This window comes from Cnephaeus nilssonii, assembly GCF_951640355.1.
Source record: "Cnephaeus nilssonii genome assembly, chromosome: 19".
Taxonomy (NCBI): domain Eukaryota; kingdom Metazoa; phylum Chordata; class Mammalia; order Chiroptera; family Vespertilionidae; genus Cnephaeus; species Cnephaeus nilssonii.
Window position 1 is genome coordinate 50295166 of NC_137090.1, and position 27679 is coordinate 50322844.

The window sequence follows — 27679 nt, forward strand, 5'->3', positions numbered from 1 at the left end:
CCGAGGGATCCTCTGGGCAGACACCTAATCTAGAATGTCGCCACTGTCAAGGTTGTCCAGTTCATTCTGCATGTGGTCGATGTATTGATTGATCTCCTTCACTCGCTTGCGGTTCCTCATGATCTCATCCTTGTGAATCTGAGGGTGAAACCAAAGCCCAGTTTCCGTGGGTCAGAGAATCGATTAATATCTCACTGAGTACAGTTTGGGGAAAAGAAAAGTAATTTTTTGAATTTTGCATAGTTATGTCTCTCATTTACCCCACAGCTCCCTGGCTTCCGCTTAATCCATCTACATGCAGGTGTCCCCCCAAAGTGTGTATACATTGGCTCATTACTCATTCCAATGGGTCAAATCTGAAAGGAAACCAACACCAATTGACCTCTCAGCTGTTAGAGTGTGGGTACGTTCTGGGACACCCTGTATTTGAGTTAGAAAAGCGATGAAGCACATGACTGGGCAACGTGCAGTCTTCAGTGGAGAATTCGGTAGTTTTACTTCCTCATTTCTTACCGCAGAGTTCCCGCTCCTCCCTGGCCATGCTAGAGGCGCAGATCACTCACCTTGTCCACTAAGTGTGTGCACCAAGAGTTGACTCTGGTCACCAGCTCATCTTCTCGGTTGTCAATCTTGAGAAGATGGATGTCATGTGATGTCCCAACAGCATTCACAATTGTGTCTTTGTCCACAAAAAGCTGGTGAGCGGAAGATGAAATGAGCAAGTGTGTCTCGTTACTCCCTGAGCAAAGCAGGGAGCCGAGAGGAAGGAGCCCGGAGCGTCCGGCTCGGGGTGGTGCTGTGCTGCTGCCCGCGCCAGCGGAGAGCAGTGGCTAGTGTCATGGAAAAGGGTCAACCAGGGCAGACTGCAATCCCAGGGAGAAGGCAAAGCATGCCTAGGGCTGACCTCACTGAGGACATTGGCTCTCACAGTGGTTCCCCCACGTTTGCCTGGACCCTTGCAGCTCGGGTGGGAAGTGCGAGGCTGGTCGAGGGTCTCGAGGCTGCTCTGAGGACAGAAGACCCTGCCAACAGAGGGGCGCCCATGCCATGTTGCTTCTCCACTCTGTTCACGCTAACCAACTCCAACCTGGCATCGCTCTTAGGGTCTCCTGCCTTCTTGCCTTCCTGACCTTGTAAAAAGTTGAAAACAACCACCCTCCATGAGGCCTGGCTGGTGCTAGGCGTTCACACTGGCGCTGTGTGCCTGGCACAGTTGAAAATCAAGTGGCATCCATCGCTCCTCTTTGGATTAGCTCTGACAGCCATGAAAACAAACTCAGCTAGCACCAGACCTCCGAATGGCTCTGTCAAAGGTTAAAGCAAGATTTCAAAGAGGAATGAAGCCCATCCAGCCACATTGCTTTTCCTTACACTCTTGTTATTAGCTACTAGAGGCCCGGTGCACAAGATTTGTGCACTGATGGGGGGTTCCCTCAGTCCAGCCTGCACCCTCTCCCAGTCCGGGAGCCCTCGGGGAATGTCCGCCTACAGTCAGATATCCCTCTTGCAGTCCGGGGCTCTCGCAGTCCTGGACCCCTTGCTCCTTACCGCCTGCCTGCAGCAGAGGTGGGAGAGGCTCTCACCACTGCTGCTGCACTCGCCAGCCGTGAGTCTGGCTTCTGGCTGAGTGGCGGTACCCCTGTGGGAGCGCACTGACCACCAGGGGGCAGCTATTGCATTGAGTGTCTGCCCCCTGGTGGTCAGTGTGCGTCATAGCAACAGGTCGTTCCACTGTTCGCTCGGTTTGCATATTATGCTTTTATTATATAGGATAAGCCAATGATTAAACTATGGATGGAAGAAATTTTGTTATATAAAATTTTGTTATAAAATAAAATATTTTATGTAATATTGTTAAAAAAAAAAGAAAGAAATTTAAGTGGCATCATTTCCCCGGGCAGGGAAGCTGCCAAAGCGCTCAGCAAGCGTCACCCCCATCCGCTGGGAAGGGCGGTACTTTGTAATGCCCCAGACAGCACTGGCCTGAAGGTCCTGACTAGAGAGAGGCTTGCAGAGAGAGTGTACTTGTTTGTTTGGTATAGTAGTGGTTAAGTTAATAGTCTCCAAAGTATGTTCTGTGCAATCTTGAGATGTTAATATTTCTGGGAAAAACCCCACAACACTCTTTGGTCAAGTGCGTTTGGGAAGTTTGCACAGCCTGAATTTCACGGTGCACAGAGCCTTCCAGCGGAAGCTCTGGGAAGTCCTGTAGAAAAGAAACTTAACTTTTTCTCTCAGTTTTGCAACTTATTTGGCCACAGACTTCTTTTCAGAGTAAAAGCTGTTACTATTTCATGGGATGCTGGTTTCCACAGAATCCCAAATGGAGAGGCCACGATGGCTGATGCGGGGAGTGGGGCCTCTGAGGGAGCAGCTAGCACCGTCACACACAAGTGACAAGATGTCATTACGTTCTTCCTCTGTGCATAGCAGGTCCCAGGCCAGGCTCTGGGAAGGTGCAGACACATGCCACCCGCCTGCGTGAGCCTCGGGCAGCGGGCACTGCAGAAGCTGTGCCAGCTGTTCCCAAACCAGCACAGCCACAGCATCCACCCAGGGTCCTTGTTCTTCATTTTAAAAAGTGGGTTACAGCCCTAGCTGGTTTGGCTCAGTGGATAGAGCGTCAGCCTGCGGACTGAAGGGTCCCGGATTCCATTCCAGTCAGGGCACATGCCCGGGTTACGGGCTCGATCCCCAGTAGGGGGCGTGCAGGAGGCAGCTGGTCCATTATTCTCATCATTGATGTTTATCTCCCTATCCTCTTTGAAATCAATAAAATATATTCAAAATAAATGAGATTCCCCCCTTCAAAAAAAGTGGGTTACAGCTGATCTCTTAAGCCAAGCAGAGAAACGTCCTCCCACAAAGTTTGAAAATGTAGAAGACTGTTTTGGAAGTTGTGGGAAGTGGAGTCTGCTTGGGATGGACGAGGTAAGAACTGGTTATGAAAAACTGTGACTTTGTAAAATACAAATGAAAGGAATCGGATTTAAAGAAATGATTTTAAAATGCAAGTTCCAAGTTGTTTCTGGCCTCAAATGGTGACTCCGTCAGTGTGCCTTCAAAACAGTTCCCGTGAGGAGACTCTTCTAGGTTCTCCTCCCATTCTGCAGGTCAGAGCCCTCGGGTAGAGCGGGGTGCGCAGAGCCCTTGGGGAGCGGCAGCCACCCTGTGCTGTGGGCCGTGTGGCCATAAAGAACTTTCCTTTTAAAGCGACGTGTTGGGGCGCGAGGCTGAGAAGCGTGTGCCCTCCCCAGGGCCACCGAGATGCTGGTGGCTTGAGGATTGCTTGCTCCATGTCCATGTGGGATTAGATCATGCTGCCACGCCCATCCTGGGCACCTGCCCACACTGCGGCCCCCTCGCCACAGGGAAATGAGCAGAGGTCCTGCCTGCGCAGTCCCTGGTTGGCCAAAGGGGCAGTGACCGGTGCTGCCTGCTCCCTGCCAAGGGGGAGCCCTCAGGTCCCAGGCGGGATCTTGTCACAGCCACCCTGCCCAGGGACTGCTGGCCGGGTCCCACCCACTGTCCATTAGCAACTCTGAGCCTGCCCTGGGCAGGCGGGACGAGTGCCCAGAGGCTCCTTGCTGTGCAGTGCTCCCTGCGCAGTGCTCCGCAGCCCTCAGCCCTGGGGGAGGGAGCAGCGTGTTCACTCCCGCTGCCCTGGCCACGCGCGGCGCTGCCTGCCGTGCCACGGGGCCTTCCCTTGCACCAGCGCCGGGCTCCGGCCCTGAGCATGTGCGGTCAGCTTTTCTCTGCAAAGAGGTGAGGGACTTGACATACAGAGGTGGCCCTACGTGTGGCAGGAGCTGGTCACAAGCTCTCCGCTGGGCAAGCGTTTTAAAGAGCCTCAGCTGTGTGACTTCTGGTCATGACGCGCTCGTTGATAACCACCCACAGAGCCAGGCTTTGGGGCCGCCTGCTGCCTCATCTGAACCCCCTCTTGCTACAGGCAAAGTAGACGTTTTGTGAAAGGCTTTGAGTCAAGCCTCTTCCTGTCCCAATTCTGCCACTTCCATGCTATGTGTCTTAGGCGGGTTATTCTCCACTCTGTGCCTCAGTTTCCTCGTCTGTAAGAGGGAATCATAATGGCACTGATATTACTGTGTTGATGTGGAGATTAAAAGAGCAAATACATGTCCAGGGCCTCTGAGACGCAGGTGTGGGGAGGCCTGCGGAACTGGCTGTTGGTGTCATTATTACTTTGCCAGCCGGGGCATGCTCTTCCCCCAGCTCAGCGTGCCCACGGCAGTGCTGACCTAAGGACACACCCCAGTGGGGAGTTCTGGCGATGCTGCGGCTGCAGCGCACACGTGCCCGCACCTTAGCGACTCCCATTGCCCATGGAGGCCAGGCGCCCAGGCGCCCTGCTGGTTGTCCCCTGCAGGGGAGCCCCTCATCTCAGAGCAGAGCCCTGCTACCCTCGTGCTTGGGGCCACAGGCAGACCGACAGCAGCTGCAGGCCAGCTCAATCCAGGGCCAGCTCCGGGCCTCGGAAAGCCTGCGGCCACTCAGGTCCTCACAAGTGGGCGTCTGGGACCCAGTTGAGTGGCGCTCCCACCTACCAACTGTGCCTGCCGTGCCCCATTGCCAGCTCTGGGAGCCCCCCGCCTTCCCACGCATAGTGAGCATCACATAAACAAAGCAGCACCAGCAGCTGGAGACTGCGACAGGGCTCTGCCGGTGAGGCCCGGAGAGACCTGGTTTGTCAGGAAGGTGATGGGGAGGCCTCTGCAGGAGCTGACATTTGCGCTGAGATCTGAGTGACAAGAACAAGCCAGACCAGGAAACCCAAGGGAAGAGCATACCTGGCAGGCGGAATGCCTTGGAGAGGGGCAAGCCTGGAGGTCTGGGAGGGGCGGGCCTCGGGCAGGAGAGGGCTGCTGGGCAGCAGGCTGGGCACAGGGTCTGGAGCAAGCATGTCAAATTCGTGGCCTGTGGGCCACATGTAGCCCACAACGAATATTTTTGCGGCCCAGCCAATGTAACGGTATGTAAGAAACATTTTAATAAACATTTCATAACTTAATTTTTACAATATCCTGTTATACATAATCTATATATATAAAAGCCTAAGCGACCGCCCAACCGTTCGACCAGTAGCTATGCCATGCACTGACCACCAGGGGACAGACGCTCAACGCAGGAACTGCCGAGCTGTGGTGACTTGGCAGCTGCGGTCTCCAGTGACGCACCCGGAACCAGAGAGGAGGGAGCCCGATTCCAGGGTGCGTCACCTGAGAACTGCCCTCTCGCAATCCGGGACCCCTCGGGGGATGTTGAAGAGAGGTTTTGGCCCGATCCTCGCAGGCCAGGGACCCCACCGGGCCTCTAGTTATTAATAATGAACTACAACGTTCGCTAATGACCGATGACTGTAATCATGTTGCATTCATTTCCCTTACACGCCTTACACGCAGGCGCACCATTTCTCTCCACTAATACTAGCAGCAAATATTTTAGCAGCCGATGGCCACGTCCTTAGTCTTGGACTGACTTGTTTGGTGTGTGCAACAGGAAATATTTCACTTTTGGAGAACAAGAAAAATAGGTTTATTTGTGTTATGCTTATTAATTTGTGCAGTTATTCAGTGTCTGGTAAGTTAATGTTCAAGAAAAAAATTAATTTTTATTAAAATGTTCTATTTTATGTTAACGATTACTCATTTATTTCAGCCCTTTGTATTCAGCATGTCTCTATCGAAATAGACCTACGTTTCTATGAAAATAGCAGCTTTTGTTTGTTTGCGGCCACATCCACTCACCCCTTGTTGATTGGGCCGTGTGAGCCTTTGCGTCTCACCCGCTTGGTCTGGAGGGTTGGGATGAACGGCAGGGAAGCCATGAGAACGTGTGCACAAGCAGAGTGCTGGGGTGGGTTTTCAGAGGCTCTCCGGGCCGGGGGGTGGAGGGGGAAGGGGGGGAGCGGCCTGCAGGAGGCGTGGTCCAGGCAGAGGTAACATGGAGGTGGGGAAGCGGAGACACTGGCTGGGATGAACGAGGAGGAAACCAGCTGCTCCTGACAGGAAGGTGTGTGGGCCTGGGCCTTCCCTCGCTGACCACGGTCTTCCCAGAGACCTGACCCCTGCTGCCCACCCTCGGGCGGGGACCGAGCAGCGCGGGCGCAGGCTGCCCTGGGCCTGTGGCGCCATCACTGGCCGTGCTGGGGAAGGGCCGCGAGGTGCTGGACCGCCTCTGGCGCGGCCGCTCCCCCCTCGGCAGTGCTTCTCCGCGGAGCCTGGGGGCTAAGGGCCTTCGGGGAGTGGACCTAGCTTCTATGTGCAGGGCCTCTCCTAGGACACCCCGAGGCCCCGCAGCAAGGAGCTTGGAAACCACCTGCCTGATTATCATGCGCCTCTAGCTGAGCTGCCCCCACCCCCGCAGGGGTTTGTTAGCCTATTTCTCCTGCCAAATGGCGTTATTGTTCCCTTTGGCAGATGAGGAAACTGAGGCCCCAGAGGTTTCCAGGCTTCCTGGAGCCACAGAGCTGGGTGGACACTGCCTGGCCCGGCCCCCACCAAGCCTGCGCCTCCACCACACCCCGCCCCCCAGTGCCACTCACCGCCCGGACGTCGTCAGGCAGGTCCTCGTCCAGCTCGCCCTTGACGACCTTCTCCAGGGTGTTGATGGAGATCTCCAGGAGCTTCTCGTGGTGGTGGTTCTCCAGGTCCCGGCACTGGGCCATGGTGCAGCCGAGAGTTAAGCAAAGCCAGTGCAGCGGGCAGGCGGCCCGGCCTCGGGCTGGTCATTGTCGTTAGATGAGAGCAGACTCTTAGGGCCAAGGCAAACTCTGGGGTGCAGTGCACCGTGGCCTTCACAGCTGTCCCCCACGCGTACCTCACCCCGGGCCAGCCTGACCCCTTACCCCATTCACATCCTTGCTTCTCACTGATCCTGGCCCTGGGCTCCCCAAGTGTCCCTCTGCCGCCCACTTCTCTCCATCCCACCGCCTCTTCACCTGTCAGCACACTGAGACCTGGCCAGCGCTCCAGCCCTTTTCCTACCGCGGCAGCGAGTGGCTAGGGACGGGCAGGTGCACACCGTCCCTCCTGCGCTCACGGCTCTCTCTCCAGGAGCCTCCCACTCTCCAGTGTGGCCGACGGGCCTCCTCTCGGACCCAGAGCTCCGACTCTGCCTCAGGACCTTTGCTACGTTCCCTGTGGGGGACCCTCCCTTGGGAGGCTGCAGCCTGGTCTCTGGGCCAGCGGTTGTCTCACACAGGACAGGGCTCTGAGATCAGGTGGCTGAAGGGTTGCTCATGCCCAGATGTGGGCTTCTGACCCAGGGACTCAGCCTGCCCGGCTCATTAGGAGTAATTCGTCAGCTCTTCACCTTGGAGGTTGTCCCGCCCCCTGGGTGTGTCTACCTGCAACACAGGGAGGGAGGGATTCTGGGATGTGGTCTGTCCTCCAGTGTCACTCATTTAGAATAACCCTCCAGGACTTCTACTGCAAACACAGCTCCTCCAACCCCACCAGAACAGCAGCCCTGCTGGCGCTGCTGGAACAAAGCCGGGGGACCCCTCCGACCAGGGAGCTCTGAGCACTCGGCTCCATCCTGTGAAGGGAGCTTTGTCCTTGGCGAAAGGCGGGTCTGGCTTTCCTTCCATTGCAGGGGCGGAGCGCCCACTCAGTCGGTTCCTGTGAAGGACTGAGGGGCGTCCTGGTGGAGGTACGGGCCTTCCTGTAGACGGACGGCACGTGGATTCTGGGAAACAGTGAGGTGCCGGCTTCTTCCTCTCTGACAACTGTCTGTGGCACCGGTGGCAGGCGCCCGACCCAGGTGCCGCCTGGAAGGGAACCCTATCTGTGGGCATCCGGTCGGGTCTGTGCTGAAGGGTTACCCTCCCTGCCTTTGTTAAGCGTGCAGACGCCTCCCCAGCCCCCTGGAGGCGGGGAGCAGTGTCGTGGCCAGGATAAGCCCAGGGCCCAGCAGCGCCTCCCAGCCACGGCCGCGAAGGAAAGGATATAGGCTTTGGACATTTTCGACAAAGAGCCCCACCAGGTCGATGATGTTCCTCTCGAACATGTTTATCGTCTCCTGGGAATGGGAAAGAGCACGGTTAGCATGCGCATTTCACAGGAACCCGACTGCCCGAGCCTCAGAGCCAAAGGCCGGCACCTCCTCTACTCACAGCTTCAGGACAAAGAAGCCACTCGGGCCTTCTCCGCAGGTGCTGGTGCCCTGACCCTCCTGCTCCCTCCTGACCTCGGTCCCAAGTCCATCGGTCTCTGGCCATTTCAACTCACTCACTGCCCCTTGAATAGTTACCGTGATGCTTTCTCCAAGCCTCTGCCTGTTCCCTCTGCCAGGAACACCTGTTCTGGTCTTAACGCCTCCACTGCCACCCAACACACACACACACACACACACACACAAACACACACAAACACACACACAAACACACACACAAACACACACACACAAACACACACACACACTCACACACACACAAACACACACACACAAACACACACACTCACACACACACTCACACACACACAAACACACACACACTCACACACACACATACACACACACAAACACACACTCACACACATACACACACACACACATACACTCAGCTAGTCTCCTTCCTCTGGGCCTCTCAGTGGCATCACCTCCAGATCACAGGGAGGGCGTCAGTGAGACCGGACTGCCCGCATCAGCAGCCCTGCTCCACCCTGTATGTAACTCTGGGGATGTCATTAACCTCGCTGCGCCTCAACTTCCTCACCTATGAAATGGGTTTCCTTTGTAGTACCTGTCTCATGGAGTTGTGGTGAAGCTTAAATACGTTACTTCACACAAAATGCTTTGCAAGGTGCCTGGCAGAGAGGAACCCTCAGTAATCCCGGCTGTTCCCATCCCCCACCTGTGCCCTGAGGGAACCCCGCATGGCTGCACCCCCGTGCTCAGCAGGACCTGGCCTAACCGAGTTTCATGTTGATTGCGGGAACAAGGGCAGATGAAGCAGGGAGCAGCCCAGGACTGGCCTCACCCTCAATCCGCCACAGACTAGGGCTGCGGTGCAGGCTGCGGGGCAGGGAGCCTACAGGAGCCTGGGGCCGGGCTACAGGCTGAGCCATTACACAGGTTCCAAACGTGCGTGAGCTCTGTCGCAGCGAAGCACAATAGGGTCACTGAAGAGCTCCACAGCCGTTACAGCCGTTCCGGCGCTGTGCACAGGACACCGCCAGCAGGACGGGCCTGGGCTCTGGGAACCCTGGCACGTTGGGAGCCGCTGCCTAAGCCGCCCTGAGGCTCGGGGTCTGCGGGCAGCGTCTGCTCTGTGAGGCGGGAATCTCTCCGCGTCTGAGGTGCCAGGGGCCGGGAGGCGTTGATCAGGGGCTATCTCTCGGCCCGGCCATGGCGGCATCCATGAGGTGCCATTCATCACAGCCCTCAGACCCGCAGACTGCCTGTGAACACGCCTGTCACTGGCGAGGTGTGGGGTTTCCCTGGCAGCACTTTCCGGGCCCACCCTTAGTGCCGAAGCGCAGGCGCCCTGACGGCCAGCACTGCAGGCCGAGACGCAGAGGAGCCTTCGTTTACCCCGAGTGGGGGCCACGTGCTCCCTGAGCACCGGCAGCTCCTTGGTCTAACCCTAGCCCTCTCCCCAGGCTCTGGCTCTTCAGGGCGGTGGGGGCTTCCAGAGGAATGAGCTCACCCTGCCGCTGCGAGAGCCGCTTCAGAGTAAGGGGGGGATGCATGAGAAGCGAACAGGCAGCACCAGCCCCCGGGGTTAAGCTGGGGGCGCGCCCTCATCGCGTGCCAGGGCCCCGCGCACCTCCAGCTGCTCCACCAACTGCATCTCCAGCGTCATGAGCACGCTGGACAGCTCGGTGATGTCCTCGCTGTACGCCACGATCCTCGCCTCCATGCTGGCCAGGTCCGACTCGTCGCGGATGGCACTCAGACTCTGGAAACAAGAGCCTGTGCGTGAGGCGTCACAGCTAAGTGTACGTCGTGACGGCGACAATTTGGTTTTGTGGGTAGGAATGGGACCCTGGGTTTGGACTGCCCACACTCGGGTAGCTAAGCCTCATGTCAGCGCCTGAGCCTGTAGCAGCTGCGCACTATCCATCCCCATGGCTTGGGGGCTGGCCCAGCGCGAGCGAGCACGTGCTGACCCTCACCGGCGGGGCTCTCAGCATAGGGGGCCGGCCGGGCCGCAGGAGCAATGGCTCCCTGAGTCACTCAGCAGCATCCACCTTGAACGAGTCCTTTCCATTCTCTAAGCTCCAGTCCCTGCCCATGAAGGGGAGAGAACTCCTGCTTCCCAAGCCCTGAGGCTGGGCCGGGCTGCGTCCCATCACAGTGGCGCTCGGCCCATGAACGCCGGAGCACACAGGCAGGGCAGACACGCAAATACACGACAGGTCCAGCCTGAGGGACCCGTCAGACCCCACAGGACCCCAGCGCCAGGGGGTGCGAGTAGTGAGCAGGCCGGCCACTTGGAAAGGGAGGTGCTCGGGCGGGAGGCACCCTGGGCCAAGCCCAGCACGGAGCACCAGCCGCTCACTAACAATGGGCCTGGGCCCTGGCCGCCACGCACATGTCAGCTTGTTTCTGCTGATACTCGGTGTTAGTTGTAAAGGAAGAGTAACTGGACAAGATTTGAGGTGAGTGTCTTTCTAATAATGGCTACCCCATCTGGAGAAAAATCAGGTTCAATGCCTATCTCAAGTGTTACATGAAAATAAATTCTGGACAGAGCAAAGATTTAAATGTAAAAATTAAAGCCATAAAAGTACTAGAAAATATTGGGGGACTTAAATAAATAATCTCAAAGTGGAGAAGTCCTTTCTAAGTATAAGCAGAAGAAAAGACTAATAAAGTCTATCACATAAAAATTTTTAATATTCTGAATGAAAATACACCAGAGACAAAATAACAAGATAAACAGCAAACTGGGAAAATGTTAGCAACTTATTTCACTGACACAGGGCTAATTTCTCAATATATAAAGTGCTCCTACAGAGTAATCCTATTTAATAAAGAGGTAATATGCCAATTAACCCTCATGCCCTCACAAGATGTCTGCCTATGACCAGGCTAGCAAGGGGGTTAGTGAGGGCTGACCAAATGACTGAACAAGCAGGCTGTGTGGGGCAACCAGGCCAGCAGGGAGGAAGTTGGGGGTGACCAGGCTGGCAGGGGGGGGGCAGTTAGGGGTGACCAGGCTGGCGGCGGGGTGCAGGTGGGGGAAACCAGGATGGCAGGGGGGGCAGTTGGGGGCGATCGGGCCAACAGAGGGGGCAGTATGGGGTAACCAGGCTGGCGTGGGGGGCAGTTGGGGTGACCTGGCCAGCAGCGGGGGGTAGTTAGAGGAGACCAGGCCAGCAGGGGGTGGGCAGTTAGGGGCAACCAGGCAGGCAGGCAGGTGAGCGATTAGGAGCCAGTGGTCCAGGGTTGTGAGAGGGATGTCCTCAGGCCTAAACTGGCAGTCGGACATCCCCTGAGGGGTCCTGGATTGGAGAGGGTGCAAGCTGGGCTGAGGGGACCGCCCCCCCCCGCACGAATTTTGTGCACCGGGCCTCTAGTAATGAAAATGAAAACAAAGAAAGAAAGAAAGGGGGAGAGAGAGAGAAAGGGAGAAAGAGAAACACCAAATGGAAAAATGGGTAAGGGCACAGTATTATGACAATAGTTCACAAATAAGAAATACAAATGTTGCCCAGTTGGCATGGCTCAGTGGTTGAGCATCGAACTATGAACCAGGAGGTCACGGTTTGATTCCCAGTCAGGGCACATGCCCGGGTTGCAGGTTAGGTCCCAGTAGGGGGCGTGCAGGAGGCAGCCGATCAATGATTCTCTCTCAACATTGATGTTTCTATCTCTCTCTCCCTCTCCCTTCCTCTCTGAAATCAATAAAAATATGTTTTAAAAATGAATAAAACCTAAGAGGGAAGGCAAGGGAGGGGCGGGTAAGAGATCAACTAAAGGACTTGTATGCATGCATATAAACATAACAAATGGACACAGACAGTAGGGGGGTAAGGCCCTGGCCTGGGGGGTGAGAGCGAGTGGGGAAAAAGGAGATATGCAATACTTTCAACAATAAAGAATTTAAATAAATAAATAAATAAATAAATAAATAAATAAATAAATGAAACGATCACCCATGCGCTCATTAAACAAAAAAAGATACAAATGCTTGTAAACCACGTGACGCGCACACGCACCTAAGAGCAAATAAGCACACACTCCAAATGGAGCGGGCTAGCAGAAATGCGACCGTTGGCTGAGACTGCAGCCGGGAGCCCCCGCCGAGCGCAGCTGGGCAATAGCCATGCGGCTCAGAAAACGTCTGCCCGAAAGAGTCATCATCACCGTAACGGTGACACCACCATGTCCCAGTAATGATGGCGCATCACCGTAACGGTGACACCACCATGTCCCAGTAATGATGGCGCATCACTGTAACGGTGACACCACCATGTCCCAGTAATGATGGCGCTGGCTTTGACCTCAGGCTCCGCTCGCCCGGCCCTGGCGGCGCCGTGGCTGGTGGTGCCGGTGGAAGGCTGAGCCTCGGCTCCACCACCAGCTCAGGGAGCCTGGCGAACGGGACCAGGCACCAGGGCCTTGGGGCGTCAGAGGGACAGGGCCACTGCCCTGTGGGGGCCTGGCCCACAACAGGCCGGCACCGGCACCACCGGCACCGGGGCGGGGGGCGGGGCAAGGGCAGGGCCTACCAGCAGGTGCTTCTCCTCGAACTTGGCGATCCGGAGCTTGCCCTGCTCCCGGTTTTCCTGGACGGCCTCCTGGACACACGCAGTGAAGGTGTCGAGCTCCAGCCTCCGCTTCTCCTGCTGCTTCAGGCCATACTCGAAGATGTTGAGGCAGATGATGACAAACTTGTCCCTGTAGGTGAGGGCTGTTAAGGAAGCTGTGGCTGGTTCAGGCGCCCGTGGCGGTGGGGGCCCCGCGCAGAGCCGGCAGCTGGGATTTGGAGGCTCAGGTGGGGACTGGGGCGTCGCCACCCTGGGCTGAGGGCTGCGGGAACACGCCTGCGGGAGGGGAGGAGGCAGGGCCGCCGGTGGAGGCTGCAGAGCAGAGGGGAGACCTGCTAGCCAGGCCCACAGACCCCTGGGGGAGCTGGAGGGCCATGCGTTTTGTCTGTTGTGTTGGCTAGAGGGCGCTGCAGGGCACTGAGGGGCACTGCAGAGGGGGGCCGGGGCTGGCAGAGACCCAGGTCCACGTCCTGGCTCCGGGCTGCTTCTCCGGCGGCTCCTCCCCGTCTCTGGGCCTTGGGTCCTCGCCTGCACAGGAGGGGAGGCGAATGCACCGTGAGGTCCCTGAGGCCTGGAGGCCAGCCCGGCGGCCGGCTAGCAGGTGTCAGGCCCGGCGGAGCCTGTCGGTCGGACCCGGAGCCCTGCTCTTCCCCTCTGCCCAGCCCCACACCCCACCGGCTCCTGGCCCACCCTTTTCAGAACGTGGGGGTGTTAAATGTGGGTTTTTCCCACTCGGGGTGGTGGTGCATAGAGCCCCTCTGTGGCTCATCGCTTGGCCTCAGCCCTCTCAGCCCAGGGGCCCTGCAGTTCCAGCCGGAGCCCCCCAGCTGAGAGTGTAAGCCACGGACTGACCCCATCACGGCCTGGACAACAGGCCGGCACCGCCTGCGGCTCGGGCCACGGGGGCAAGAGCTCAGGCTCCAGGCTCCGCAGGCCAGCGCTCGCCTCCCAGCCTAACCATGTGAGCCTGGACAGCGGCCTCTCGGGGTGAGCTCCCCGACATGAGGTGTGACTGTGCGGCAGCCGTGTGGGGGCGTGCACAGCACAGCAGAAACCAGGGACACCCCGGGGACTGGGGTCACAGACCACCCCCGGCCGGTGCTCACCTGGCCTCCCGCTCTGAAGCACGCAGGCGGCCTGCTGCCTGGTCAGTGCCCTGAGCCCACACAGCCTCCGCGCAGCTGCGACCTGCTCTGCCTGCTGCTGGGGACATCACCCTGGGTACAGGGCCTCAAAGAGAGATGGGGAAACTGAGGCCCAGCGTGGGAAGGACGGGCGCAGGCAGGCTGGGGTCCTGGGGCCGAGCTCTGTCAGAGAGGCAGCGTGAACGTGAAAGGATATGCCTCGAGGAGCTCGCCCACGCCGTGCAGGGCGGCCAGCTTGCTGCCCTCCACATCCTCGGCATACATGCTGTCGAAGAGGAAGGAGCCATTCAGGAGCTCCACGAAGGCAGCCTGCGGGCAGAGGGGGGGAGGGGTTCAGTGCTCCCTAATGCAGCCTGCGGGCAGAGGGAGGGAGTGGTCAGTGCTCCCTAATGCAGCCTGCGGGCAGAGGGAGGGAGGGGTCAGTGCTCCCTAACACAGCCTGCGGGCAGAGGGAGGGGGTCAGTGCTCCCTAATGCAGCCTGTGGGCAGAGGGAGGGAGGGAGGGCTCAGTGCTCCCTAATGCAGCCTGCGGGCAGAGGGAGGGAGGGGTCAGTGCTCCCTAATGCAGCCTGTGGGCAGAGGGGGGAGGGGTCAGTGCTCCCTAATGCAGCCTGTGGGCAGAGGGGGGGAGGGGTCAGTGCTCCCTAATGCAGCCTGCGGGCAGAGGGAGGGAGGGCTCAGTGCTCCCTAATGCAGCCTGCGGGCAGAGGGAGGGGTCAGTGCTCCCTAATGCAGCCTGTGGGCAGAGGGAGGGAGGGCTCAGTGCTCCCTAACACAGCCTGTAGGCAGAGGGAGGGAGGGGGTCAGTGCTCCCTAACGCAGCCTGCGGGCAGAGGGGGGAGGGGGTCAGTGCTCCCTAATGGAGCCTGCGGGCAGAGGGGGGGAGGGGTCAGTGCTCCCTAATACAGCCTGCGGGCAGAGGGATTGAGGGGGTCAGTGCTCCCTAATGCAGCCTGTGGGCAGAGTGGGGGAGGGGTCAGTGCTCCCTAATACAGCCTGCGGGCAGAGGGAGTGAGGGAGGGAGGGCTCAGTGCTCCCTAATGGAGCCTGTGGGGCTTATGTGCCAGAGCACAGCTGGGAGCAGTGACTGATCCTGCACCGGTGGGCGCTCGGCTCTGGGCTTGGTGGACACTTGCCCTGGGAGGAAGCCGGCAGGGAAGGCGCTCCAGAGGCTACACTAGGCTGCACTGGCTGGCAGGGTAAGGCGGGGGGACACTGGTTGGCGGGGGAAGGCAGGTGGGACACTGGCTGGCAGGGGAAGGCGGGGGGGGGACACTGGTTGGCAGGGGAAGGCGGGGGGACACTGGCTGGCGGGGGAAGGCGGGGGGGGGACACTGGTTGGCAGGGGAAGGCGGGGGGACACTGGCTGGCGGGGGAAGGCGGGGGGACACTGGCTGGCGGGGGAAGGCGGGGGGACACTGGCTGGCGGGGGAAGGCGGGGGGACACTGGCTGGCGGGGGAAGGCGGGGGGACACTGGCTGGCGGGGGAAGGCGGGGGGACACTGGTTGGCGGGGGAAGGCGGGGGGGACACTGGTTGGCGGGGGAAGGCGGGGGGGGGACACTGGCTGGCGGGGGAAGGCGGGGGGGGGACACTGGCTGGCGGGGGAAGGCGGGGGGACACTGGCTGGCGGGGGAAGGCGGGGGGACACTGGCTGGCAGGGGAAGGCGGGTGGGGGCTCCAAGGAAAGGCGCCCTCTGACAGCCTGTTGCAGGGAGAGCGGAAGGCAGGTGGGGTCTGGGTGGAGGTGGAGCTGGCCTGGGGGCAGGCGGTGGGCAGAGCACGGCGGGGCCGGGGCCCAGGCCTGGGAGGGAGCACACTCTACATGCTTCAGCAGAGCTAGGCTGCTGCACAACACGCTCCCATCACGGGCGAGCTTCCAGGCCTGGGCCCTGCTGACCTTGTTGAACTTGACCGGCGCGCTGGGGCCAGCATTCGGAGGGGCCCTACCTGGTGCTCCTCCAGCTCCGCCTGCCGGGCCTGCTCCTCCGCCTGCTGCGCCTGGATCAGGTGCTCGCGGTGCTTCAGCTCGTCGATGCTGAACTGGTGCTTCACCTCTGCCTGCACCTTCTGCCGGGGCGGGCGGGGCGGGCGTGTTACAGAGCACTGGCCCCCGCCAGGGCCCCGGTGTGGGCAGGGTGTGGGTGACAATGGCTCATCGCCTCACGGCCCTGAGACAGGTTAGTAAGAACCTAGGAAAATCCCCTGGCAAGTGGAATGAGGAGACAGACAAATGGCTGAAGAAACAGCTGGAGTAGCTGAGCAATGAACAGCCAGCTGATAAATGACACGATTCTATCCTCCCCAACCAGAGCCCCGAGAGCAGTGGTTTAAGTCACCCGAGTCAGGGAGAGAGATAAAGAACTGTCAGAGTCAGAGCCATCCAAGACCGAGGTGAAACCAACCACTGTCCACTCACACCGATACATCCGCGTACCAAACCGCACACCTGGAGATCCACTGGATAGGCTGCTGAGATCCACCCCGAGGCCGCCCCTAAAATCCCACCTGCAGAAAACAGGTAAAACCCTCAGGACACAGGATGCTGGCGTGAGCTCTTCTTTGAGCAAACCTGTGTCCCCCTTTCCTCAGGCGCGTACTTTGCTTCTTCTACCCTAAGCTCTAAGGGATCCCACAAGACATGCACCCAGGGGAGCAATGGGCAGTGCCAGCTTGTCCCAGGCTTACCCCCTGATCCTGTCTCCAGGGCCCTCCCTTTGCTCGCTGTCCCAGCTTTAACCAACTTCCTCTCACTTTCTCCTGGACTCTGTGGTGAAATTGTCCCTGACTGAGTCAGGACCTGGAGGTCGCCTGACCCACAGGAGGCCCCGCACCCGTGGGGAAGGCCAGCCCCTGGCTGAGGCAGACCAGTAACAGTGCCTTCTTTCCTTCCTTCCTTCCTTCCTTCCTTCCTTCCTTCCTTCCTTCCTTCCTTCCTTCCTTCCTTCCTTCCTTCCTTCCTTCCTTCCTCCTTTCTTAAACATGTTTTCATTGATTTCAGAGGGGAAGGAAGAGGCAGAGAGAGATGGAAACATCAATGATGAGGGAGAATCATTGATTGGCTCTGCCTCCTGCTAACCCCCAACTAGGAATCGAGCCTGCAACCTGGGCATGTGCTCTGACCAGGAGTCGAACTGTGACCTCCTGGTTCATAGGTCGACGCTTAACCACTGCGCCATGCTGGCCGAACAACAGCACTTTTCTTTCTTTTTTAAAAATCCTCACCCAAGGATATGTTTTTATTGCTTCTTTTAGAGAGAGGAAGGGAGAAAGAGAAACATCAATGTGAGAGGCAAACATGGATCAGCTGCCTCCTGTACATGCCCTGACCAAGGATTGAACCGGCAACCTGGGTGTGTGCCCCAACTGGGAATCGGACCGCAACTTTCTGGTGTTCGCCATGACGCTCCAACCAGCTGAGCACCTGGCCAGCGCAGTAACAGCCCTTTGCAGTGTTCTGAGTCTTGGGGGGAGTGGGGAAGGACCGAGAGGGGTGCGGGAGGCGGCGCAGGCGCAGGGATCTGTGAGATCATTCCAGAAGCGGGGCCCTCAGGGCGAGGCCCACCCAGGCGCACAGCCCACAGCCCTCCACGCCGGCGTCCTGGCTCTTTACAGACGCACAGCGGGGGCGGTGAAGTGACTGACGTGATCACAGGCTTGGTCACAAGGGTCTCAGTCTTGGCTCTGTGCCCTGCCACCTCCTGGCTTTCCTCACCCACCCCCTCACCCTCCTGTGCCTGCTGGATTCCGGGCCCTCAGGCTTGGTCCTCAGCCTCTGGGCTCACTCTACGCACCCGCACCCGGCGTGTACCAGCCCCTTCACCCTCTGACCGCACTCAGGCCTCTGCCTCCAGCCCAGGCCCCGCCTGGGAGCCCAGAACCACGCTTCTGACTGCCGGTGCCTCCTGGCTGCCTCAACAGCACTGCCAACGCCCTGTCCCAGCTGGGCCTCTGCCCTCCCAGAGTCCTGCTGAGGTGAGCGGCGCCCAGCCAGCCCGCACCCGGGCACTCCCTTCCTCCTCAGACCCAGGCCGGCCCAGGCCTGCCCAGTCACCTGACCGCCTCTCTAACCTGCCACATCGTCTCTGTCCAGGCCCCTGCCTCAGTCTTCTAGTTGCCTCCCAATGCTCCTGCCCCCTCTACCCTGTCCAGCCCGCCCCAGCGAGCGACTAGGGCGATCTGGTAAATGCAAACCTGATCCTACCAGTCCCACCTTGGGTGGCTTCCTCCTGGGCCTAGGGTGACAGCAAGGTCCTGCTGTGGCCTGCAGGGCCCTGCCTACCCCTCCTCTCCAGCTCCAGCCACTGGCTGCTCAGTGCTGCCTCCCGACCCAGGGCCTTTGCATGTGCTCTGCCTTCTGCCTTCACTCAGCCAACTCCTGCGCACGCTGTAAATCCATCTCAAAACCACAACCAGTGGCCGCCATCCTGTACATCTGCCTCAGCCATGCTCTGCCCTCCTGGCATCTTCACGTATCTGTCTCCTTCCCAGGGTGTGGCTCCATGAAGGAAGGCCGGGCTTCCCCAGCCTGTGCAGTTCCGAGCCGGGCGGCCTCCCGTGTGCTGTCTGAGGGCCGGCCCAGTGTTTAACCCGCAGGATGTCAACACATGTCCATCTAGTGTTCCGCCTCAGCATGGGCCTTGGCTGCAAACAGCTCACACTGCACATGTTGACATCCTTCTAAAGATCTCTCGCTATTCATTGAGTTGCTACATTCTGTCTCCTTACGGGTTCGTAAGTCAATAAATTAGTTTCTTAAAATCTCTAGTGTCGAGCCTCTCCTCTCAGCTCTATTCCCACAGCCTGTCCTGAGTGGGGCCACCTCCTTCGCTCCCCCTCCCTCCCCTCCCCCACCTCCATCTGCCCCCTGTCCCCACAGCAGTCCTCAGTCCCTGAACTGACACGTGTGAATTCTGCTCAACACGCTCAGGGTTCTCCCTGGGCCTCGTCGTCCACAGGCCCTGCTGGCAGCACCCTGCCCCTCGGGCCCGTCTCCCACCCCCCCCCCAGCCCCTGGGATCAGCCCCTGCCCATCCGGGGGCTGGGTGGAGGGGAGGGCCAGCCTTCAGGCACAGCCCAGGGCCTCAACTCAAAAGTTGAGGGGGCTCCTTGGAGCCGGGAGGCAGCAGAGAAGCTGCACGAGGCCGTGGTGGCTGTGGCTGGGCCCGGCTCTCCTGCTGCCTGACCACCAAGCATGGAGCCGGCGCCGGGGGCAGGCAGCGGTTGGCCCCGGGACAGACAGATGCCCCAGCTTTGCAGAGCTCGGTTTTGTACTTATTATTTATCTTGATGCTACAGGCAGATCTCGGAACCATGAAAGGAGTCTTTGCTTCCTCCCAGCACAGTGGGAGGCTGGCTGCTACCTGCCTTGCATCGCAGCGCTTGGGCGAGGAGAGGAGGCGGGAGGGGCTTTGGAACTGGGCAGCGGGGCCGTAGCATGATTTCGTGAGAGCAAGATGCCAGTGGAGAGCTTCCAGCCTGGAAAGCAGCAGGTCCACAGGCTGGGCCTGCGCCCGAGTCCAGGCCTGGGAGGGTGAGGGAGATCTGCTCCGCCCTCCTCCCGGCTCCCCACAGCTCTCCTGGGCGTTCTGCACATCAGCTCTGTGTGCCCCAGACACGGCTCCTTTCTCCCAGGAAAGGCACCAGCTTCTGGCGAGGAGGGGCAGCCAGCAGGCCTCAGTCTCCCTGGCTCCCAACACAAGGGACAGCCCAGCCCTGCTGCCAATGCTGCACAAGCTGGGCACCATGTCCTTCCAGTGGTGATAATTCCCGCAAGGATCCCACGGAAGCAATGGAGAATGAGAAGCAAGTGAAGGGGGACCAGGCCACAACGGGAAATGGGAAGGAAGTGGGCATTGGAAAGACGAGGCAGCAGGCAGGCCAGCAGTGGGCAGGCCAGGCAGTGGACTGGGGACAGGCCCTCTGTGCTGGGGCGAGTCCTACACAGGCTTTGCTGCTAGACAACCTGGGTCCAAGTCCCAGCTTGACTAGCACTGGCTATGAGCTCCTGAGTACACCAGCCCACGTGGAACAGCTCTACCCACCGGGGACAGCTCCTGGGTGAGTCAGCCCACCTGGACAGCTCCTGAGTATGTCAGCCCACCTGGGACAGCTCCTGAGTGTGTCAGCCCACCTGGACAGCTCCTGAGTATGTCAGCCCACCTGGGACAGCTCCTGGGTGTGTCAGCCCACCTGGGACAGCTCCTGGGTGTGTCAGCCCACCTGGGACAGCTCCTGGGTGTGTCAGCCCACCTGGACAGCTCCTGGGTGTGTCAGCCCACCTGGACAGCTCCTGGGTGTGTCAGCCCACCTGGGACAGCTCCTGGGTGTGTCAGCCCACCTGGGACAGCTCCTGGGTGTGTCGGCCCACCTGGACAGCTCCCGGGTGTGTCAGCCCACCTGGGACAGCTCCTGGGTGTGTCGGCCCACCTGGACAGCTCCTGGGTGTGTCGGCCCACCTGGACAGCTCCTGGGTGTGTCGGCCCACCTGGACAGCTCCTGGGTGTGTCGGCCCACCTGGACAGCTCCTGGGTGTGTCGGCCCACCTGGGACAGCTCCTGGGTGTGTCGGCCCACCTGGGACAGCTCCTGGGTGTGTCAGCCCACCTGGGACAGCTCCTGGGTGTGTCGGCCCACTGGGACAGCTCCCGGGTGTGTCGGCCCACCTGGGACAGCTCCCGGGTGTGTCAGCCCACCTGGGACAGCTCCTGGGTGTGTCGGCCCACTGGGACAGCTCCCGGGTGTGTCGGCCCACCTGGGACAGCTCCTGGGTGTGTCAGCCCACCTGGGACAGCTCCTGGGTGTGTCAGCCCACCTGGGACAGCTCCTGGGTGTGTCGGCCCACCTGGACAGCTCCTGGGTGTGTCAGCCCACCTGGGACAGCTCCTGGGTGTGTCGGCCCACCTGGGACAGCTCCTGGGTGTGTCGGCCCACCTGGGACAGCTCCCGGGTGTGTCGGCCCACCTGGACAGCTCCTGGGTGTGTCGGCCCACCTGGGACAGCTTCTGGGTGTGTCGGCCCACCTGGGACAGCTCCTGAGTGTGTCGGCCCACCTGGGACAGCTCCCGGGTGTGTCAGCCCACCTGGACAGCTCCTGGGTGAGTCAGTCCACCTGGGACAGCTCCTGGGTGTGTCAGCCCACCTGGACAGCTCCTGGGTGAGTCAGCCCACCTGGGACAGCTCCCGGGTGTGTCGGCCCACTGGGACAGCTCCCGGGTGTGTCGGCCCACCTGGGACAGCTCCTGGGTGTGTCGGCCCACCTGGACAGCTCCTGGGTGTGTCGGCCCACCTGGGACAGCTCCTGGGTGTGTCAGCCCACCTGGGACAGCTCCCGGGTGTGTCGGCCCACCTGGACAGCTCCCGGGTGTGTCGGCCCACCTGGACAGCTCCTGGGTGTGTCGGCCCACCTGGACAGCTCCCGGGTGTGTCAGCCCACCTGGGACAGCTCCTGGGTGTGTCGGCCCACCTGGACAGCTCCTGGGTGTGTCGGCCCACCTGGACAGCTCCTGGGTGTGTCGGCCCACCTGGACAGCTCCTGGGTGTGTCGGCCCACCTGGGACAGCTCCTGGGTGTGTCGGCCCACCTGGGACAGCTCCTGGGTGTGTCGGCCCACCTGGGACAGCTCCCGGGTGTGTCGGCCCACTGGGACAGCTCCCGGGTGTGTCGGCCCACCTGGGACAGCTCCCGGGTGTGTCGGCCCACCTGGGACAGCTCCTGGGTGTGTCGGCCCACTGGGACAGCTCCCGGGTGTGTCGGCCCACCTGGGACAGCTCCTGGGTGTGTCAGCCCACCTGGGACAGCTCCTGGGTGTGTCAGCCCACCTGGGACAGCTCCTGGGTGTGTCGGCCCACCTGGACAGCTCCTGGGTGTGTCAGCCCACCTGGGACAGCTCCTGGGTGTGTCAGCCCACCTGGGACAGCTCCTGGGTGTGTCGGCCCACCTGGGACAGCTCCTGGGTGTGTCGGCCCACCTGGACAGCTCCTGGGTGTGTCAGCCCACCTGGGACAGCTTCTGGGTGTGTCGGCCCACCTGGGACAGCTCCTGAGTGTGTCGGCCCACCTGGGACAGCTCCCGGGTGTGTCAGCCCACCTGGACAGCTCCTGGGTGAGTCAGTCCACCTGGGACAGCTCCTGGGTGTGTCAGCCCACCTGGACAGCTCCTGGGTGAGTCAGCCCACCTGGACAGCTCCTGGGTGTGTCAGCCCACCTGGGACAGCTGTCCTTTGGGGAGCTGGGGTGAGAACAGAGCCTGCCTTCCAGATTGCGGTGGAAACTCCGTGAAATAATGCCATCTGCTTGGCGTGGACGTGCCCAATGGCTGCTGTCAGTGTTGCTTCTGGGCCTACACAGAGGAGCGGAATCTCGGCTCGCCATGAGCTGTGATCCTGGCCAATTGCTAACCCTCACACTTTGTCTCCTCAACTTCTTTGTCAGAAAATCAGACAGTACAGAGAGAGGCTGAGCTGTGTGGCACTAGGGGGGCACCTTCCCTTGCAGCCCTACCAGCACCACTGCTCCTGTGCACGGCCCTCCCTCCGAGGCCACATCTGGTCTCTCCCCTGGGCTGGTGGACACTGCTGGCCCCACCTGCCACTCCCTGAGGCCGCCCACCACCGAGGCCCCCGGGGCAGCTGGCGGGGGCCAGCCTGGGTGGGCCCAGGGGCCGGTGCTGAGTGGCCTCGGTCCAGCACTGTGCGAGTTTGACCCGCATCACCTTGGTCAGCACCATCCGCCCCTAATGCTGACCGTCCCCGGGAGCCTGCCTTGTGCAGCCCACGGCCGCCAGGCTCTTCCTGTGACAGCAGCCGGCGTGGAGGACGGTCTCCAGGTGCCAACCCGCTGCAGGGCTCGGTGCGGGGGGAAGCCGACCTTGTGCAAAGCTTGGCCTCCCTCACGCACCCCCAGGCCCAGCAGAGGCGGCCACAAGCCGTGGATCCCTTTGTGCTCTGAACAGGTAGCACAGAGCCGGTCCCTGGAGTGTCTGACACTGACCAGCGCCCAGGTCCCTCCGAAGAGGCCCCAGAACAGCACACCCGGTGGCAGGAACCAGTTAGCTCCACAAGCAGCACCAAAGGGAGGTCTCGTGGCACCAGACCCTGGTGGGCGGCTTCCACCTCCCAGGTCAGCCCCCCACGGCAGCTCACACACGGAGGTCAGCCAGCCCGAGCATGAACCCCACCAATGGACGAGCCAACAGCAGTCAAGACCCAACTACAACAGGAGGGCTCGTAACCCACACGAGGGACGTTCCTGGAGCGCCTCATCAGAGGTCAGGGAGACGGTGCACTGAGCCCCCCAGAAACCTGCTGCATCAGGACCCCTACCGAGACTTAGGCTCCGCAGATGTACCTAATACACAGGCACCATCACAGAGAGGCAGCCAAACAGGAGACAGAGAGGAATCCAGAGTGGCCGTGCGGGCTGCAGGCAGCACGTGGAAGGAGCCTGGCCACGTGAGCAAGACCCACATGGGCCACGAGGGTCCTGCCGGGATTGCCGATAGCGGCCGGGGAAAGGAGCGAGGAGGGGGGAGCTGCCCTGCTCTCTGCCTCAGTGTCCCTTTCCCGGAAACCAGGGACCTGAGGACTGTCTCACAGAGCTGGGACACCCAGAGGGAGACACTTGCCATGTGGTCGTCGATCCGCCGAGAGTCCAGGTACACGAGGTCAGGAAGGTAGGCCCAGACGAACATCTTGTAATCCTCTGCCTCGGCGATGGGGTTCCCGGAGAGGCTGAGTGCCCGCAGGTCCTTGAACCGCCGCAGGTAGATGATCTGGGGAGGACAGGGGAGAAGATGCACTTTCTTGGTTGGGCAGAGCTGCAAGCACCCCTGGCTCTCTCTGGCCACAACTTCAGTGCCGAGCGGAGTGACAGGTGAGGAAGGTGCACGGGGCTCCAGGCTCATGGCTGTGCCAAGGCCTCTGGTCAGGCCTGGACTTGCCAAAGAATCAGCAAATGCTAGCTGTGAGCCTCACTTTCCTCATCTGTAGAATGGGTGTGAGGATGTTATCTGTTATATGTGTTGTAAGGATCAAATGAAACAACTATGAAATGCATGTAGGAGAGTGCCTGACACTCGAATTCACTGGATAGCTGCTAGTGGAACATTCTACTAATGCTTTTATTTTTTCCTATACTCTATTTTTTTTAAATGGGGAAAAGTTAACCGCATAGTTAATACAGGCATACCTCATTGTATTGCACTGTGCTGTATTGTGCTTTGCAGATATTGCATTTTTTCACAAATTGAAGGTTTGTGGCAATCCTGCAAATCTACTGGCACCATTTTCCCAACAGTATTTGCTCACTTCGTGTCTCTGTGTCACAGAAAGGTAATTGTAACTACATTTTGGTAATTTTCACAATATTTCAAATTATATTATTGTCATCATCATCATCGTTATATTTGCGAAGGTGGCCTATGATCAGTGATCTTTACTGTTACTATTGTAATTGCTTTGGAGCACCACAAACCACACCCATAAAAGACAGTGAACTTAATAGATAAATGAGGTTTATGTTCTGACTGCTCTACAGACCGGCATTCCCTCATCTCTCTCCCTCTCCTGGGGCCTCCCTATTCCCTGAGACACAGTGATATTGAAATTGGGTCAATTAATACCCTACGATGAACTCTAAGTGTTCAAATGAAAGGAAGAGTTGCCCGACTCTCATTTTAAAGCAAAAGCTAGAAATGATGAAACTCAGTGAGGAAGGCGTTGAAAGCCAAGGTAGACGGAAAGCTAGGCCTCTTGCACCAAACATTTAGCCAAGCTGTGAATGCAAAGGAAAAGTTCTTGAAGGGAATTAAAGGAGCTACTCCAGTGAACATATGAACGATAAGAGAGTGAAATTGCCTTATTGCTGATAGGGAGAAAGTTTTACTGGTCTGGATAGAAGATCAAACCAGCCACAACATTCCCTTAAGCCAAAGCCTAATCCAGAGCAAGGCCCTGCTCTCTTCAATTCTGTGACGGCTGAGAGTGGTGAGGAGGCTGCAGAAGGAAAGTTGGAAGTAGCAGAGGTTGAGTCATGAGCTTTAAGGAAAGAAGGCATCTGCATATCATAGACGTGCACGGTGAAGCAACAAGTGCTGATGCAGAAGATGCGGCAAGTTATCCAGAAGATCTAGCTCAGGTGATTAATAAACAACATAGTCCACCGCAGACAAAGGAGCCCTTTTTGAGAAAAGATGCCATCTACGACTTCATAACCAGAGAGAAGTCAGTGCCTGGCTTCAGAGGACAGGCTGACTCTCTTGTTAGAGGCTAATGCCGCTGGTGACTTGAAGTCCAAGCCAGTGCTCCCTTTCCACTCCAAAATCCTGGGGCTCTTAAGAATGATGCTGAATCTACTCTGCCCGTAAATGGAACAGCACAGCACATCTGTTTACAACATGGTTTACTCATCTTTTAAGTGCACCGTTGAGACCCGCTCTCAGAAAAAAAGGCTCCTTTCAAAATAGTGCTGCTCACTGACAGTGCACCTGCTCACCCGAGAGCCCGATGAGCTGTACATGAGATTAGTGTTGCTGCCATGACGGCCAACACAACACTCAGCCATGGGTCAAGGAGTAATTCCGACTTCCAAGCCTTTTTAATTAAGAATTACAGTTTGTAGCGCTATGGGTGCCATAGACAGGGATTCCTCTGATGGATCTGGGCAAAGTGAATTGAAAACCTTTGGGAAGGATCCACCATTCTAGATGCCATAAGAACATTTCATGATGCGTGGGAGGAGGTGAAAATAGCAACATTACCAGGAGTTAGAAGAAGGTGATTCCAGCCCTCATGGATGACTTTGAGGGGCTCAAGACCTCGGTGGAAGAAGTAACTGCACATGTGGTGGAAACATAGGAGAACAAGAATTACAGGTGGAGCCTGAAGATGTACTGAGTGCCCCAATCTTGCGAGAAAGCTTAGGATGAGGAGTTGCTTCTTATGATGAGCAAAGAAAGTGGTTTCTTGAGGTGGAATCAACTCCTGGGGAAGACGCTGTGAAGATTGTTGAAATGATGACAAAGGATTCAGAACATGAAACTTAGCTGACTTAGCAGTGCCACGGTTTGAGAGGATGACTCCGATTCTGAAAGAAGTGCTATGGGGTAAAATGCTATCAGACAGCATTGCATGCTACAGAGAAATCATTCACGAAAGGAAGAGCCCATCCATGTGGCAAACGTCATTGTTTTATTTTAAGAAAGTGCCACAGCCACCACAGTCTTCAGTCAGCGCCATCAACATAAAAGCAACACCCTCCACTAGCAAAGGGATTACGGCTCGCTGAAGGATCAGATGATGCTTAGCATTTTTTTTTTTTAGCAATAAAGTATTTTTTATAGTGAAACTTTAAAAATATCTGTGTTTGTTGCAATAAAGTATTTTAAAAAATTTATCTTTAATGTTGAAAGTATTACAGATGCCCCCCCCCCCCCCAATTGCCCTCCTCCACCTGCCACCTCTCCGCCCCGCACCCCCAGGCCTTCACCACACAATGGATGGATTATGCATCCATAGGTTATGCATATATATTCTTTGGTTAATCCCCCCACCTACCTACTCCTGCTTCCCTCTGAGATTCCAAGTCTGTTCCATGTTTTTATGTCTCTGGATCTATTTTGTTTGTCAGTTCATTTTGTTCATTAGATTCCACATATGAGTGAGATCATGTGATGATACTTGCCTTTTCTCACTGGCTTCTTTGGCTTATTTAATACTCTCCAGGTCCCTCCATGCTGTCTCAAAGGGTAAGAGATTCTTTACTGCTGCATAGTATTCCATGGTGTAAATGTACCACAGCCTTTTATCCACTCATCTGCTGATGGGCACTTAGGCTGTTTTCAGATCTTAGCTATTGTAAATTGTGCTGCTATGAACATAGGGGTGCATATATTTTTTCTGATTGGTGTTACAGGTTTCTTAGGATATATTCCTAGAAGTGGGATCACTGGGTCAAATGGCAGTTCCATATTTAATTTTTTTGAAGAAACTCCATACTGTTCTCCACAGTGGCTGCACCAGTCTGCATTCCCACCAGCAGTGCACGAGGGTTCCCTTTTCTCCACATCCTCGCCAGCACTTGTCATTTGTTGATTTGTTGATGGTAGCCATTCTGACAGGTGTGAGGTGATACCTCATTGTCATTTTAATTTGCAGCTTTCTGATAATCAGTGAGTTGGAGCATTTTTTCATTTGTCTCTTGGCCATCCGTATGTCCTCTTTGGAGAAGTGTCTATTTTGGTCCTTTGCCCATTTACAAATTGGGCTGTTTGTCTTTCTTTTGTTAAGTTGCATGAGTTCCTTATATATTTTGGATATTAACCCTTTATCAGATGGATCATTGCCAAATATATTCTCCCTTTTCATTTTGTCTATGGTTTCTTTTATTGTGCAGAAGCTATTTATTTATTTATTTATTTATTTATTTATTTTAATATATTTGATTTTTTTACAGAGAGGAAGAGAGAGGGATAGAGAGTTAGAAACATCGATCAGCTGCCTCTTGCACACCCCCTACTGGGGATGTGCCCGCAACCAAGGTACATGCCCTTGACCGGAATCGAACCTGGGACCTTTCAGTCCGCAGGCCAACGCTCTATCCACTGAGCCAAACCGGTTTCGGCAAGAAGCTATTTATTTTGATGCAGTCCCATTTGTTTATTTTCTCCTTAGTTTCCTTTGCTCTACGCAATGTTTCAGTAAACATATGCCTACGAGAAATGTCTGAGATTTTGCAGCCTATGATATCTTCTAGGATGTTTATGGTTTCCCATCATATGTTTAAGTCCTTTATCCATTT

The 27679-nt window shown here is 57.7% G+C and overlaps 1 protein-coding gene across 1 annotated transcript in view; it reads right to left on the minus strand.

Moving 5' to 3' along the window:
* Nucleotides 1-24: 24 nt before the first annotated feature.
* DRC3 (dynein regulatory complex subunit 3) overlaps nt 25-27679 on the minus strand; it is a gene marked incomplete at its 3' end in the record, with an annotated part of 56772 nt that continues 29117 nt past the window's right edge. The window contains exons 6-14 of the mRNA XM_079797284.1: nt 23508-23654; nt 15835-15954; nt 14070-14194; nt 12702-12870; nt 9791-9922; nt 7970-8040; nt 6563-6686; nt 564-695; nt 25-138 (exon numbers count right to left, since the gene is read on the minus strand). Of these exons, the coding sequence (XP_079653410.1) occupies nt 25-138; nt 564-695; nt 6563-6686; nt 7970-8040; nt 9791-9922; nt 12702-12870; nt 14070-14194; nt 15835-15954; nt 23508-23654 (1134 nt within the window). The remainder of the gene's footprint in view (nt 139-563; nt 696-6562; nt 6687-7969; nt 8041-9790; nt 9923-12701; nt 12871-14069; nt 14195-15834; nt 15955-23507; nt 23655-27679) is intronic.